Below are 15,870 nucleotides of genomic sequence, written 5' to 3'. Positions count from 1 at the left end.
AGGGGAAGGGAGGGAAAGGTGGGGGGGGAGAAAAACCAAAAAGTTCCCTCCAAGGCTGCGCCGATTTCAGAGCGGCCTCGGAGGGAACGGAGGCAGGCTGCTCGGTGTGCACCCCCCTGCGTGCGCCGACCCTGGATTTTATAACATGCGCATGGCAGCGTGCGCATGCTATAAAATCGGGCATAGATTTCTTCGCACCAGGTTGCGCGAACAAATCTGCGCCCTCGCGTAAGTTTAAAGATTTGCCCCATGGTGTTTACAGTGAGGAAGAGAGTTCTGATACTTTCTGAGGTTTCAATCATCGTGGTCAGAGATTCCTAATAATGTGGTGTAAATATTCTCATCTCATGTTCTTTTCAATATATCTAATATTTAACAAGTGCCCTGCTGTCATTTCTCAGCACTTTATTTCCCCTATTAGATATGTTAATGTTTGGTGAACTGACTTATTCCCTTGGCTTTAATTGCATTAAGGCAGAGAATCACAATATGTCCTTTATAGTTTATGCCAAGAAGAACTTTTCAGGATGACACGATTAATCTAAACAACTGTTGAAGGAAGGAGTGCAGTTTAGCAAAGCTTTCATTAAGTAGCATTACACTGGCTGAAACCTCAGCTACATTTTAGAGTGCACTTTCCATCTTGTGCTCATCCTTGTGTAATTGCAGTGAACTCCAGTCAGAATGTCTCTCCTATTCCATTCTGTTAATGGTCATAATATAGGAGACAAACATATAGCCTGTTTCCATTTTTTAGAACATAAAAAGCTACTTTTAAGGTGGTGGGTGATAAAGAGGCACTATATGCACTCACTGTCATTAATATTTGATCCATATAAACATTTAGGCCTGTTGAATTAGTAATTTAAAAGAAAGCTGTACCCGCTATTTACTATGAGGAATTTCATACACATATCAAGTTAGTATTTTTCAGACTCTACCTCCTGTTCTTCTGACCTCTAGAATGAGCCCCATTATCACACACTCACATATTTGCTTTGATGTCACAGATAATATAACAAACTCCATGAGCCAATCAAAACAGCTTCTTATGAGGTAATTTGGCTGCATTTAGAGCTTCAGAAGAATTGGGGCAGGGGTGAGTTGGGGCCTGCATAATGAATTTCAAACAATTATATACTAGTAAAGTCTAAAATAGATCTAAGGTGAGAAGTGCAATTTAATTCAGTGCATATAGGGTAAGAAGTGCAATTTAATGCTGTATTTAAGGGATGCTCTTCTCCTTACTTCTTTTAAGAAGTGAATTAATTGCAACTGTATCAATTATTTGCTTGAAAAGTAAAACAAAATTGGTGTGGCAGTCAATAGACACAAAATCAAAATTTTAAAACAAATACATAAGAAAGAAAAGCAGTTTTGCTGTGTTGATTAGCATATTGAAATAAAGGCCATAGTGGTCATATGAATTTCTTATATTTCAAACACCACACAAAAAAATCTATCAATAACTCCCCAAATCTACTGATAAGTGACATTGAAATTAGGGTTCTTTATAGTAACTGTAATATCCTATTACACACAATTTACTCAACAGCAACATCTTTAAGAAACGTGAACTGAGGAAGCAGTTTGTGCTAGCCAAAATTACACAAAACATACTTTTAAATTTACAAAATAATTACATTTTGGAATGTAATATTTAAATTCAGACTTCCATGATGGAATGCTTTCTTTGCCATCACACAGCATTTTACATTTATAGAGATCTACATTTGGCTTTGCTTTCTATGAGTTTAAAAAAAAAAACCCAAACAACAAATTAACTATTTTTCATACATAACTGCTTCCCAGGCACTGGTTTTGACTGACAAGTATTTTTAGCTACGGAAAATTTCTTTATAAAATCTTTTTCTTTTAAATGACAAAAATGCAGTACAAATCATCAATTACAGCTTTCTACTATCTTTTCTAAAATAAAGCAGCACTCTGAAGCCATGTATTAAAGCTTTTCCTTGTGTATTGTACTATCCGTGAAAGGTAGCAAACTTCCACCCTTACAGCAGCCCAGTATAAAAGTGTTCTGTTTGAAGACCAATACAAAAAAAAGCATAGCTGCTTGTGTCTATTTTTACAGCATCCAGTGAGCTAAAAATGGAAATAATCAATTTTTGCATTTAGACTGGAACCCATTAGACTGGATATGCAATGATCCATAGTTAAGGCCACAGAGTTGGAAGCACAGTAAGTCTGACGGGGACTGTAGCAGACATATTCAGCACAAACTGTAAGATTAATGAATGGGTGGTTCATTACTGGACTTCATCTGACATTCCCGTGTCCTGACATCCAACACACCCATGTGGAGACTGGCTGGCCACCACTGTACCATGTGACATGTCTCTTCCAATTATTTCATTCACTGAAAACAAAGAAAACAGAATAATTAATACATTAATGAAATTAGGTTACTAAACAAAATCTAAAATGTTTCTAAATTGATATGTAAGAATATATTAGGATTGAATGAGACAAGAGGACTAAGAACATATTCTATTAGCAGTCATAGGAAAATAAAAACATAAGATTTGCCATGTTGAGTTAGACCAAAGGTCTATCAAGCCCAGTATCCTATTTTCAACAATCATCAATCCAGGACACAGGATGCTGGCAAAATGTCAATAGATTCCATGCTGCTTATTCCAGGGACAAGCAGTGGATTTCCCTAACAACTTAATAATGATTTATTGACTTTTCCTCCAGGAACCTGGCCAAGCTTTTTTTAAACCTAACTACACTAATAGCTTTTATCGCATCCTTGGCCAATGAATTTTAGAATTCAATTATGTGTTGAGCAAAAAACTATTTTCTATTTGTCTTAAAAGTATTATCTTCATTGAGTGTCCTCTAGTTTTTGTACTTTTTGAAGGAGTAAACAATAGATTTGCATTTACGTGTACCACACCACTCATTTTATAGACCTCTATCCTATCTCCCCCCTCGGCTGTCTCTTCTCCAAGCTAAAAAGCACTAACCTCTTTAGACTTTCCTCATAGGTGAATAGTTCCATCTCCTTTATCATTTTGGTGGCTCTTCTATGTACCTTTTCTAATTCTGCTATATCTTTTTTGAAGTGTGGTAACGAGAATGGCACACAGTACTTAAGGTGCAATTCTTTGTTTTATTACCCATTCCTTCCCTAATAATTCCTAGCATTTTATTTGCTTCTTTGGCTGCTTTCACACACTGAGCAGAAGATTTCAACATATTATCCATGATGATGCCAGGATACTTTTTCTGGGTAGTGACTCTCAATGTGGAGTCTTGCATTGTGTAGCAATAATTTGGATTTCTCTTCCCTTCATACATCACTTTGCACATGTCCATATCTGCCATTTGTATGCCCATTCTTCCAGTCTCGCAAGATCATAAGAACTTAAGAAATTGCCATGCTGGGTCAGACCAAGGGTCCATCAAGCCCAGCATCCTGTTTCCAACAGTGGCCAATCCAGGCCATAAGAACCTGGCAAGTACCCAAAAACTAAGAAGATCCCATGCTACTGATGAAATTAATAGCAGTGGCTATTCCCTAAGTAAACTTGATTAATAACAGTTAATGGACTTCTCTTGCAAGAACTTATCCAAACCTTTTTTGAACACAGCTACACTAACTGCACTAACCACATCCTCTGGCAACAAATTCCAGAGCTTAACTGTGCATTGAGTGAAAAAGAATTTTCTCCGATTAGTCTTAAATGTGCTACTTGCTAACTTCATGGAATGCCCCTGGTCCTTCTATTATCTGAAAGTGTAAATAACTGATTCACATCTACTCGTTCAAGACCTCTCATGATCTTAAAGACCTCTATCATATCCTCCCCTCAGCTGTCTCTTCTCCAAGCTGAACAGCCCTAACCTCTTCAGCCTTTCCTCATAGGGGAGCTGTTCCATTCCCCTTATGATTTTGGTTGCCCTTCTCTGTACCTTCTCCATCGCAACTATATCTTTTTTGAGATGCGGCGACCAGAATTGTACACAGTATTCAAGGTGTGGTCTCACCATGGAGTGATACAGAGGCATTATGACATTTTCCGTTTTAGTAACCAGTCCCTTCCTAATAAATCCTAACATTCTGTTTGCTTTTTTGACTGCTGCAGTTGCAATTTCTCAAAATTTTGTATACTCAGCAAAACTGATCATCTCACTTGTTCTTATCTCTAGGTCATTTATAAATATATTAAAAAGTACAGATCCCTAAGGCACACCACTCCCTAGTTTTCTCCTTTGAGAAAACTATTTAGCTGTATTCTGTTTTCTATCTTTTAACACATTCTCAACCCACAATAAAACATTGTTTCCCATCTTATAACTTTTAAACTTCCTCAAGAGGTATTGTAAAATATTTTCTGGAAAACCATGAGGTAGATTTTCAAAGGCTTGGGCATGGCAAAACCGGGAGATATGTGCGTGACTTGGACGCGTGCGGATTTTAAAAGACCTGCGGCCACACGCATATCTCCTGGTACGCAGATAAAAAATGTTTTGCAAAAAAGGGGCAGGTCAGGGGCGGGGCATGGGTGTGCCTGATTTTCCCAATGACACCAGGGTGTAACTGACACGCACAAGCATGCGCCAGGCTCCCTATCCACGTATCTTTACTTCAGCTGTAGATGGAATGTAAGTAGAAAAATCTAGCCTAGTCAGCGGGGTTTTAAGGGTCAGGATAGGCAGAGGAAAAGAAATGCTGGGTAGACTGGGAACGGCATGGGAAAACGGATATTGGTGTTGCCGCATGCATCTACTAAAATGCCCCCCCCCCCCTTATGCACTGGAGACGGATTTTGCGTACACATGTGTGCATCAATAAAGAATTGTACATGCATGTAATAAAACTGGTGTGTCCATGTGCACACACCGGCAAATGCAGGCACATGTGCACAAGTGCATCACTTTGAAAGTTACTGCTTTAATAAACTGACTCACCTTTATCCACGTTTATTCACACCATCAAAAAATGTAGCAGACTGGTGAGGCAAGACTTCCTTTGCTAAATACGTGGTGGCTTCATTTTATTAAACTATGATTATCTATATGTTCAGTAGTTTTGTTTTTATAAATAGTTTCTACCATTTTTCCTGGCAGTGACGTCAGGTTCACCGGGCTGCAGTTTCCTGGATCACCCTGGAACCTTTTTAAAAACTGACATTACATTGGCCACCCTCCAATCTTCAGGTATCGTATCAGATTTTAATGATAGGTTACAGATTAGTAAGAGTAAGTCTGTAATTTTATTTTTCAGTTCTTTCAGCACTCTGGGATGCATACCATTTGGTACAGGTGATTTGCTACTCTTTAGTTTACCAATTTGCCCTATTATATCTTCCAGGATTACAGAGATTTGTTTCAATTCCTCTGAATCAACCCCTTTAATTATCACTTCTGGCATAGGTATCTGTCTTACATCTTCCTTAGTAAAGACCAAAGCAAACAATTAATGTAATCTCTTGGCAATGGCCTTTTCCTCCCTTAGTGCCCCTTTTATCCATCAATCATCTAATGGTCCAACTAACTCCCTTGCAGGCTTTTTACTTCAAATGTACCTGAAAACATTTTTATTATGAGTTTTTGCTTCCACATCAAGCTTCTTTTCAAATTCTGTTTTTGCCTTCCTTATCAACACTTTGCATCTAACTTGTCAGTACTTATGTTATTTACTTTTTTCGTCATTTGGATCCCTTTTCCATGTTTTTTTGTTTAAAAGATGATAATTTGGATAGACGAGCCTCTTTCCCCTTCCCTTGCCTCATCTTTTAACCATGTCAGCCGTCATTTGGCCTTCTTTCTACTTTTTTTTTTTTTAATGCATGGGATACATCTGGTCTGGGCTTCCAAGATGGTATTTTTAGACAACGTCTATGCCTGATGTAAACTCTTCACTTTTGTAGCTGCTCCTTTTAGTGTTTTCCTAACCATTTTTCACATTTTATCAGTCTCCCCTTTTGAAAGTTAAATACTATAGCAGTAGATTTCTTTAGTATTCTGCCTCCGTTATCGTCAAATTGGAACATGTTATGATCAGTATTGCCACGAGGCCCCAAAATCATTACCTCATACTAAATTATGTGTTCCACCAAGGATTAGGTCTAAAATAGCTCTCTTTCTTTTTGATTTTTATACCAGTTGCTTCATGAAGCAGTTATTTACTTCAACTAGAAACTTTATCCCCTTAGAATGTCCTGATGTGACATTTACCCAGTCAATACCCAGGTAATTGAAATCACCCATTACTAGTGTTACAAATTTTGTTAGCTACTCAGATTCTTCATAGATCTACAGGAACTTATAGAGGTCCATATTCAAAAGCATTTAGCCAGCTAACAAGAGGGCTGACTAGAATTTAACCGGCTAAGTTGGGGTGTTCCAGGGAAGTAACTGGGAGGAGTTGAGTTAACTGGCTTACACTGATATTCAGAGTTTGCTGGATAACACAGTTGCCTAAGTCTGGTTGGGCCAAAGACCTGTCCTAAAAGTAGCCAGCTATATTCATTAGTATGTCTGCACTATTGAATATATCTCCAAAGTTAGTCGGATAAGGTTATCCTACTAACCCTGAGATTCATCAAAATGCTATAATTTTGCATGGATAATGTCCGTGATAAGAAAATGGAGCGAGTCAATGCTAATTTTAGAATTACTGCACCACGTGCTATGTTAGCATTTCACACAGATAGTATTGTGGGTGCGATAAAGTTTTCGTGCCTGTGATACTTGCAGTTCCCTACTTGCAGACAGAGAGAAGAGAGACTCATTATAAGGCCTGCATAATAGTCAACTATTTATATCACTATAGGAGGGCCAGCTAATAACTGGAAGTCAGGTTTTGGTGGTGGTTTTGGGGCCAGTTTTACATGCAGAGTGAGATGTACAAACAGCATAATACACCTCAGTGAAGATTTGACTTCATTTGGAGTGAGGAAAGTCTCTCAAAGATGAGATTTCTACAATGTTCTCTCGCCCTAGCTTGATGGGCTCTATACCAGGGTATTGTCAAGCTAGGGCAAGAGAATTATAGAAATCTCATCTTTGAGAGACTTTCCTCACTCCAAATGAAGTCAAATCTTCACTGAGGTGTATTGTGCTGTTTGTACATCTAACTCTGCATGTAAAACTGGCCCCAAAACCACCACCAAAACCTGACTTCCAGTTATTAGTTGGCCCTCCTATAGTGATTCAAATAGTTGAATACTGTGATGGCCTCCTCAGAGGCTCTCTCTCTCTCTACTCCACACTCTCTCCTGCTCCCCTCTCCGTATGCCCGAAATGCAATTTGCAATCTTTATCGCAAATTGCGTTATGGCCATTTCGGGCATTTCGCATAGCTTAACACCAGGAAAAAAGGTGCAGTTATTTCTGGCATCAAAAGCGTGCAGTATGCTATTGCACAGTGCGAAAATGCCCTTCATTTTCATTAATCCCACCCAAATCCCTCCCCAATCCTGTCCCTATGAAAAATTTGCATTCATGCAATGCAATACCATTGCTATCGCACGCGTTATGGTGTTATCACAGGCGTTAACGCCATACAAATTTTGATGAATGACTATAAATTTGCTATCCAGACTGTCTTTGAATATGGAACTCACAGTTTTATAAATTTTTGAACAGAATGCATCATGCAAATGTTAAGAGTTGAGGCTCTGCTTAGCAGGCCTAAAATCCATATTATTTTCTCCCAATTAGTTCCTCCCAATAATTCCTTTACACCTGTTCATTTTAAAGGAATATTAAAGCATCAGTACAAATGGTTATATTAGATAAATTGGTGTGAAGCTTGCATTGCCATACAAGAAGGGTCTACATAGTAACAGTAGGTTATTTTTAATTATGTTAAGTTTCTGATTTGAGTATGTGAAATTGTAAGCTGCCCAGACAGATGTCTGACAATTGGGCGAGTAAGAATTTGCTGCAAATAAATAAATAAAAAAAAATAAACAGCCCAATTTATTAATGGCTAATTATAAGGAGGATACTTCTAAAATTTTAAATGGGATTTCTGGTGCAGCTCTGGTGATGGGAAGTCGCTGAGAAGTTGACATCCCGCCAGACACATATTATATGAGCTTATTTTGGTGACTTTGAGCTTGCATTCTACACTAAATTTGCTTCTGTACTGACTACTATATCTTTGGTGATTCGTGGAGAAGGCTCCAGCTCATCATGACTACAAAAACTGTGAGAATGCCGAGAGAAGACTAAGATCGAGGAACAAAATGGCAGCGGACCTGGAAGCTGCAATGCAGGAGCTGAAAGCGGATTTAATAAAAGAAGTTGCCAAGAATGAATCTGCAGCTCTTGCTGACAAATTGCAAGCTTCGATAGATTAGATCAAAGATAGTTTCAATTCCCATCGGAATCGGATGGATGGGAACGAGCATTAGTAAAGACACAGGAAATGACGACGGACAAATTGGAATCGGCTGCAGCTGCTCTACAGAAGGAGAATGCGGTTTTGGCAGAATGAATTGATGAGCAAAAAAACAGGGGAAGGCGCAATAATCTTCAGATTATCAGGTTACTGGAGAAAGTCAAGGATTCTGATAAGAACATAAGAAATTGCCATACTGAGCCAGACCAAAGGTCCATCAAGCTCAGCATCCTGTTTCCAACAGTGGCCAAACCAGGCTACAAGTGCCTAGCAAGTACCCAAACACTAAGTAGATCCCATGCTACTGATGCCAGTAATAGCAGAGGCTATTCCGTAAGTCAACTTGATTAATAGCAGTTAATAGATTACTCCTCCAAGAACTTATCCAAACCTTTTTTAAACCCAGCTATACTAACTGCACTAACCACATCGTCTGGCAATGAATTCCAGAGCTTAATTGGGCATCGAGTAAAAACATTTTCTCCAATTAGTTTTAAATGTGATACTTGCTAACTTCATGGAATGCTCCCTAGTCTTATTATCCAAAAGAGTAAATAACTGATTCACATCTACCTGTTCTAGACCTCTCATGATTTTAAAGACCTCTATCTTATCCCCCCTCAGCCGTCTTCTCCAAGCTGAACAGCCCTAACCTCTTTAGCTTTTCCTCATAGGAGAGGCTGTTCCATCCCCTTTATCATTTTGGTCGCCCTTCTCTGTACCTTCTCCAGTGCGACTATATCTTTTTTGAGATGCGTTGACCAGAAATGTACCCAGTACTCAAGGTGTGGTCTCACCATGGAGCGATAGAGACATTATGACATTTTCCATTTTATTCACCATTCCTTTCCTAATAATTCCTAACATTCTATTTGCTTTTTTTTTGACTGCCGCAGCAAACTGAGCTGATGATTTCGATGTACTAACCACTATGATGCCTAGATCTTTTTCCTGGGTGGTAACCTAGTACAAGTCTGGAGTGGGCTAGTAGCCTAGAGGTCAGAGTAATAGGCCCTGAACCAGGGAAGCCAGGGTTCAATTCTCACTCAGGGATTACTAAAGGCAAATTATCTCTCCCTCTGTCAAAAATAAATGCAGTGAATAACCTTTGACATTGGATGATCAACAGGCTAAAGTAGCACTTGGAGAAGATAAGGCCAAAACGGAAAGATTAAACAATTTCTTTGCTTCAGTGTTTACTAAAGAAATGTTGGAGAGATTCCCATTCCGGAGAAAGTTTTCATGGGTGATGATTCAGATCAACTAAACCATATCATGGTGAACCTGGAAGATTGACAAACTGAAGAGTAGTAAATCACCTGGACCGGATGGTATACACCCCAGGGTTCTGAAAGAACTAAAAAATGAAATTTTAGACCTAAATCAATTAATTTGTAACCTATCATTAAAATCATCCAATGTACCTGAAGATTGGAAGATGGCCAATGTAACCCCTATCTTTAAAAAGGGCTCCATGGGTGATCCGGGAAACTATAGACTAGTGAGCCTGACTTCAGTGCTGGAAAAAATTATGGAAACTGTTATAAAGAATAAAATCACAAAACATTTAAATAGACATGGTTTGATGGGACACAACCAACATGGATTTACCCAAGGGAGGTCTTGCCTCACAAATCTCCTACATATTTTTGAAGGGGTGAATAAACATGTGGATAAAGGTGAACCGCTAAATGTGGTGTATTTGGATTTTCAGAAGGCGTTGACAAAGTCCCGAATAAGAGGCTTCCAAGTAAACTAAAAAGCCATAGGATAGGAGGTAATGTCCTTTTGTGAGCTGCAAATTGGTTAAAAGAGTAGGATTAAATGGTCAGGTTTCACATTGGAAAAAGGTAAACAGTGGAGTGCCTCAGGGATGTGTATTTGGAACTGGTGCTTTTTAATATATTTATAATGATCTGGAAAGGGTACAAAGAGTGAGGTGATCAAATTTGCGGATGATACAAAATTATGCAGAGTAGTTAAATCTCAAACTGATTGTGATGAATTGCAGGAGGACCTTGATTGGGCTTCCAAATGGCAGATGAAATTTAATGTGGACCAGTGCAAAGTGTTGCATATAGGGAAAATAACTCTTGGTGTAGTTACACAATGTTAGGTTCTATCTTAGGAGTTACCACTCAGGAAAGAGATCCAGGCTTAATAGTGGATAATACATTAAAATATTCAGCTCAGTGTGCTGTGGCGATCAAAAAAGCAAACAGGATTTTAAGAATTAATAGGAAGGGAATGGAAAATAAAACGTAAGATGTCATAATGCCTCTGTATCGCTCCATTGCGAGACCGCACCTTGAATACTGTGTGCGATACTGGTCACTGTATCTCAAAAAGGATATAGCTGCACTGAAAGTGCAGAGAAGGGCGACCAAAATGATAAGGGGCATGGAATGGCTGCCCTATTAGGGCTGTTCAGTTTGGAGAACAGAGGACTGAGGGGGGATACGATAGAAGTCTACAAAAATCAAGAAAGGACTTGAACAAGTTAATGTAAATTGGATATTTACTCTCTCAGATAATAGAATTACCAGGGGGGCATGCCATGAAGTTAGCAAGTAGCTCATTTAAAACAAATCAAAGAAAATTCGATTTCACTCAGCACATATTTAAGCTCTGGAATTCATTGCCGGAGGATGTGGTTATAGCAGTTAGTGTAACTGGGTTTAAAAAAGGTTTGGATAAGTTCCTAGAGGAAAAATCCATAAACTATTATTACAGTAATTAATAAGCAAAATGTGATTTATCTAATGTTTGGGTACTTGCCAGATACTTGTGACTTGAATTGGCCATTATTGGAAACAGGGTACTAGGCTTGATAGAGCCTTGGTCTGACCCAGTATGGCATATCTTATGTTCTTATTTAACAGAGCAACTGGGTATTTCTTTGGTGACTGAACCCATTGTGGTTGAAAACGCCCACTGCGTGGGTAGACTACCACAGGAAAATGGTAGGCCTAGAGCAGTGCTTGCTAGGATCCTGAACTTTGCTTATAAAATGAAGATCCTTACTGCTTAGCACCAGATTCAGTACAATGGCTCTAAGATCCTTTTGTTTAATGACTATTCTTCTAAAGTGACTGAGTGCTGGAAAGAATTGATGCCAATATGTTTGCAACTGTATCTTAAAGGTGTTAAGTTTGTGTTGCAGTACCCTGCCAAGCTTAAGATGTTCCATGAGGGTACAGCTATGGTAATAAGTTTTATTAATGATGTGCTGTCCGACTAGTTTCTTCATGGGGGCACGCGTCAAGGGTGTCCACTGTCACCATTACTCTAGATTTTTACTATAGAAGCCCTGGTACAAAAGCTTCCATTAGACCGCTCAATTCAAGGTTTTATTCTGGGTGAAAGTGAATATAAGGTTTGTCCGTTTGCAGACCATATGCTTTTATTTCTGCGTGAGCCTTTAATTTCTTTGAAGAAAACATTGGATTTGTTTAAGCAGTTTGGTTCATTTGCTGGATTAAAAATTAATTTCTCCAAATCGGAGGTGCTCCCTATAGAAGATAACATTAAAAGGGATTGGATAGGTGAATTCCCTTTGGCATGGTCTACAGCCACCTTGAAATATCTAGGGGTTTGGATACCCAGGAACTTTAACCTTATGCATACACTTCATATAAATAAATTGATAGACTCCATGGATGGCCAAATGGGCTTTGGAAAAATTTTCCCATTTCTTTCCTGGGGAGGTGTGCCCTGTTTAAAATGTCTTTATTACCTAAGTTATTATACAAATTGCAAATGCCTCCTATATGGTTAAAATCTAAGGATATTGCCCACTTGCAGTTCTTAACACAATTTATTTGGAGAGGGAAAGTGGCGAGAATTAATCATAAGATACTTATGCGATCAAAAAACAACCGGGGGGCCTTTGGCTTCATTTTCGTTTTTATAATGTTGCTTGCCAATTGCGGTTTAGCTGGGAACGGTATAAACAATGTTTTAAGTATGAAGTTCTTAAATTAAATGCCTTTCTCCATTGAAAACGATAAATGTTCTACATCTAGCTGATAAATATTTGGATGTCAGGATTTCTAGACAAATATTATTAAGACCAGTGCTGCTTGCCTGGAGCTTTATGTGTAAATGGGGGGAGGGGGTTGGGGATGGGGGAAATAATCCTTATGCAACTGATTTAAAAGAGTTTGTAGGTAATCCTGCTTTTGTGCCGGGCTTGAACAACCTTATATTTCAGGTATGGTACAACTTGGGGAACTTCTATTGCTTTGATCAAGGGGTGGCAATGTCATGTGAACAAATACAACGCTTTCATATTCCTAACACGCAGTTTTATATGTATTTACAGGCCAGCGTTATTTCCAAATTGTTCAGGCTGGGATATCTTGGCACCCTATGGAACTTTCCTTTCTTAGCTTATTTAAAAAAGTGACTAGATCTTCTAATACACTTGCATTCTGGCATAATAGTAGGTTCTGGGGTGAATCCAGGTCAGTAATTTCTTCTCTGGCACAAATAGTCAACTGAGCTAGGGGAAGTCATGACAGTTGAAGCTCTAGTTAAATACTTTGAACTAGCAAATACAGTAACAGCAGATGCCAAACTGCAAGAATTGCAGTCTAAATGTACACATATGGTGCAAATAGATAACATTAGGGCCTACAAACAGAGTAGTGGATTCTGAATTATGTGACAAGTGCAAAGTTCACAGAAGTACTTTTCTCCAACAGCTGGTGTTGTGTCTTGCTTTATTCTCTTTTTGGGAGAATGTGCTGTCATTTATTGGGAATATTCTTTGCCAAAAACCATTTATTGGATCATTTATGGTTCTGGGTTCCATGTCTTGTCTAAATGATGCCTCTAAATATAAAATTCAGTATGTTCAAATTATGGTACTTTTGGCTAAATCTATTATTTTAGCATATTGGATTGAAAATATGAGCCCTAGTATTGCTGAGTGGCATTATAAAATAGCAGACTGGATATAGGAGGAGCGCTTGGATGCACTCCTCACTAACATATGGATTCCTACTGAATATGCTCAGCTTTGGAAACGAGAGTTGCCTGTTAAGCTACGGAAGGTTTTAACATCTGGGGGTTATAATATAATTTAATGCTTTACTGTGTATGCTTGTTATACTACAATTTGCTCCTATTATTGAAACAGGATACTGTGCAATGTTTATATTACTGACTTCATCTAATGGTCAACCATCCCTGGGAAGGGGTCCTGTATGTGTGGGTATGAGTGTGGATGATGAGGTTTGTGCAGGTTTTAATAGGTGCGCTGGTTAGGTTTTTTTCTTTTTTTTTTAAAGTTATTTTAGATTGCTTTTTGAGTTTTCAGATATAAATCATATGGGGGAATACATGGACTAGATGTGCTTTATATATTTGCTATTATGCCTAATCTCATTGGCCAATATTTTCTTATTTTTCATGTTTTTTTGTACTTTATCATATGCTATTGAGCCTAGTTTTTGTGACGGAAAAGAAATTTTGTTTGTATCCTTACATTTTTTTTCCTAGTATAATGTATCCATGCTTTATTGTATTGATGCTTGCCTTTTTGTTTTCAAGTCAATGTTTGTTCTAGTTCATATTTGTACCCTATATATATATATATATATATATATATATATATATATATATATATATATATAACATTAAAAAAACTAAAAGAAAGGCTAAAAATGATTTTCTAATAGCCAAATGAATCAGAAAAACATGGGGGGTGGAGTCATTTACTAAGGTACGGTATTTTGGGGAAAATACTGCTGGATTTACTAAGCTATATTATCAAGTACCGCAGGTTAGTAAGATACCATGGGGGAAGTACCGCACGGGAAGTACTGCAGCTTAGTAACATACCACGGGGGAAGTACCGTAGGTTAGTAACATACCACGGGGGAAGTACCGTAGGTTAGTAATATACCACGGGGGAGTACCGCAGGTTAGTAATATACCACGGGGGAAGTACCGTAGGTTAGTAATATACCACGGGGGAAGTACCGTAGGTTAGTAATATACCACGGGGGAAGTACCGCAGGTTAGTAATATACCACGGGGGAAGTACCGTAGGTTAGTAATATACCACGGGGGAGTACCGCAGGTTAGTAATATACCACGGGGGAAGTACCGTAGGTTAGTAATATACCACGGGGGAGTGCCGCAGGTTAGTAATATACCACGGGGGAGTGCCGCAGGTTAGTAATATACCACGGGGGAAGTACCGCAGGTTAGTAATATACCACGGGGGAAGTACCGCAGGTTAGTAATATACCACGGGGGAGTACCGCAGGTTAGTAATATACCACGGGGGAAGTACCGTAGGTTAGTAATATACCACGGGGGAAGTACCGTAGGTTAGTAATATACCACGGGGGAGTGCCGCAGGTTAGTAATATACCACGGGGGAAGTACCGTAGGTTAGTAATATACCACGGGGGAAGTACCGCAGGTTAGTAATATACCACGGGGGGAGTACCGCAGGTTAGTAATATACCATGGGGGAGTACCGCAGGTTAGTAATATACCACGGGGGAAGTACCGTAGGTTAGTAATATACCACGGGCGAAGTACCGCAGGTTAGTAATATACCACGAGGGAGTACCGCAGGTTAGTAATATACCACGGGGGAAGTACCGTAGGTTAGTAATATACCACGGGGGAGTGCCGCAGGTTAGTAATATACCACGGGGGAAGTACCGTAGGTTAGTAATATACCACGGGGGAAGTACCGCAGGTTAGTAATATACCACGGGGGGAGTACCGCAGGTTAGTAATATACCACGGGGGAAGTACCGTAGGTTAGTAATATACCACGGGGGAAGTACCGTAGGTTAGTAATATACCACGGGAGAAGTACCGCAGGTTAGTAATATACCACGGGGGAAGTACCGTAGGTTAGTAATATACCACGGGGGAAGTACCGTAGGTTAGTAATATACCACGGGGGAAGTACCGTAGGTTAGTAATATACCACGGGGGAAGTACTGCAGCTTAGTAACATACCACGGGGGGAGTGCCGCAGGTTAGTAACATACCACGGGGGAAGTACCGTAGGTTAGTAACATACCACGGGGGAAGTACCGCAGCTTAGTAACATACCACGGGGGGAGTGCCGCAGGTTAGTAATATACCATGGGGGAGTGCCGCAGGTTAGTAAGATACCATGGGGGAAGTACCGCAGGTTAGTAAGATACCATGGGGGAGTGCCGCAGGTTAGTAATATACCATGGGGGAGTACCGCAGGTTAGTAATATACCATGGGGGAAGTACCGCAGGTTAGTAATATACCATGGGGGAGTGCCGCAGGTTAGTAATATATCATGGGGGAAGTGCCGCAGGTTAGTAATATACCATGGGGGAGTGCCGCAGGTTAGTAATATATCATGGGGGAAGTACCGCAGGTTAGTAAGATACCATGGGGGAAGTACCGCAGGTTAGTAAGATACCATGGGGGAAGTACCGCAGGTTAGTAAGATACCATGGGGGAAGTACCGCAGGTT

The 15,870-nt window shown here is 39.4% G+C and overlaps 1 protein-coding gene across 2 annotated transcripts in view; it reads right to left on the bottom strand.

Annotated features, from left to right (window-relative positions):
• Nucleotides 1–449: 449 nt before the first annotated feature.
• Nucleotides 450–15,870, bottom strand: part of NFATC3 (nuclear factor of activated T cells 3) — a 248,749-nt gene continuing 233,328 nt past the window's right edge. For both annotated transcript variants that reach the window (XM_029608593.1, XM_029608592.1), the window contains exon 10: nucleotides 450–2,380. In XM_029608593.1, coding sequence (XP_029464453.1) covers nucleotides 2,271–2,380 — 110 coding nt within the window. In that variant the 3' untranslated portion in view covers nucleotides 450–2,270. The remainder of the gene's footprint in view (nucleotides 2,381–15,870) is intronic.

This window comes from Rhinatrema bivittatum, chromosome 7 (genome assembly GCF_901001135.1).
Source record: "Rhinatrema bivittatum chromosome 7, aRhiBiv1.1, whole genome shotgun sequence".
Lineage (NCBI taxonomy): Eukaryota > Metazoa > Chordata > Amphibia > Gymnophiona > Rhinatrematidae > Rhinatrema > Rhinatrema bivittatum.
The sequence above is the reverse complement of the archived record's forward strand: the minus strand, read 5'-3'. Positions and strand labels throughout refer to the sequence as shown.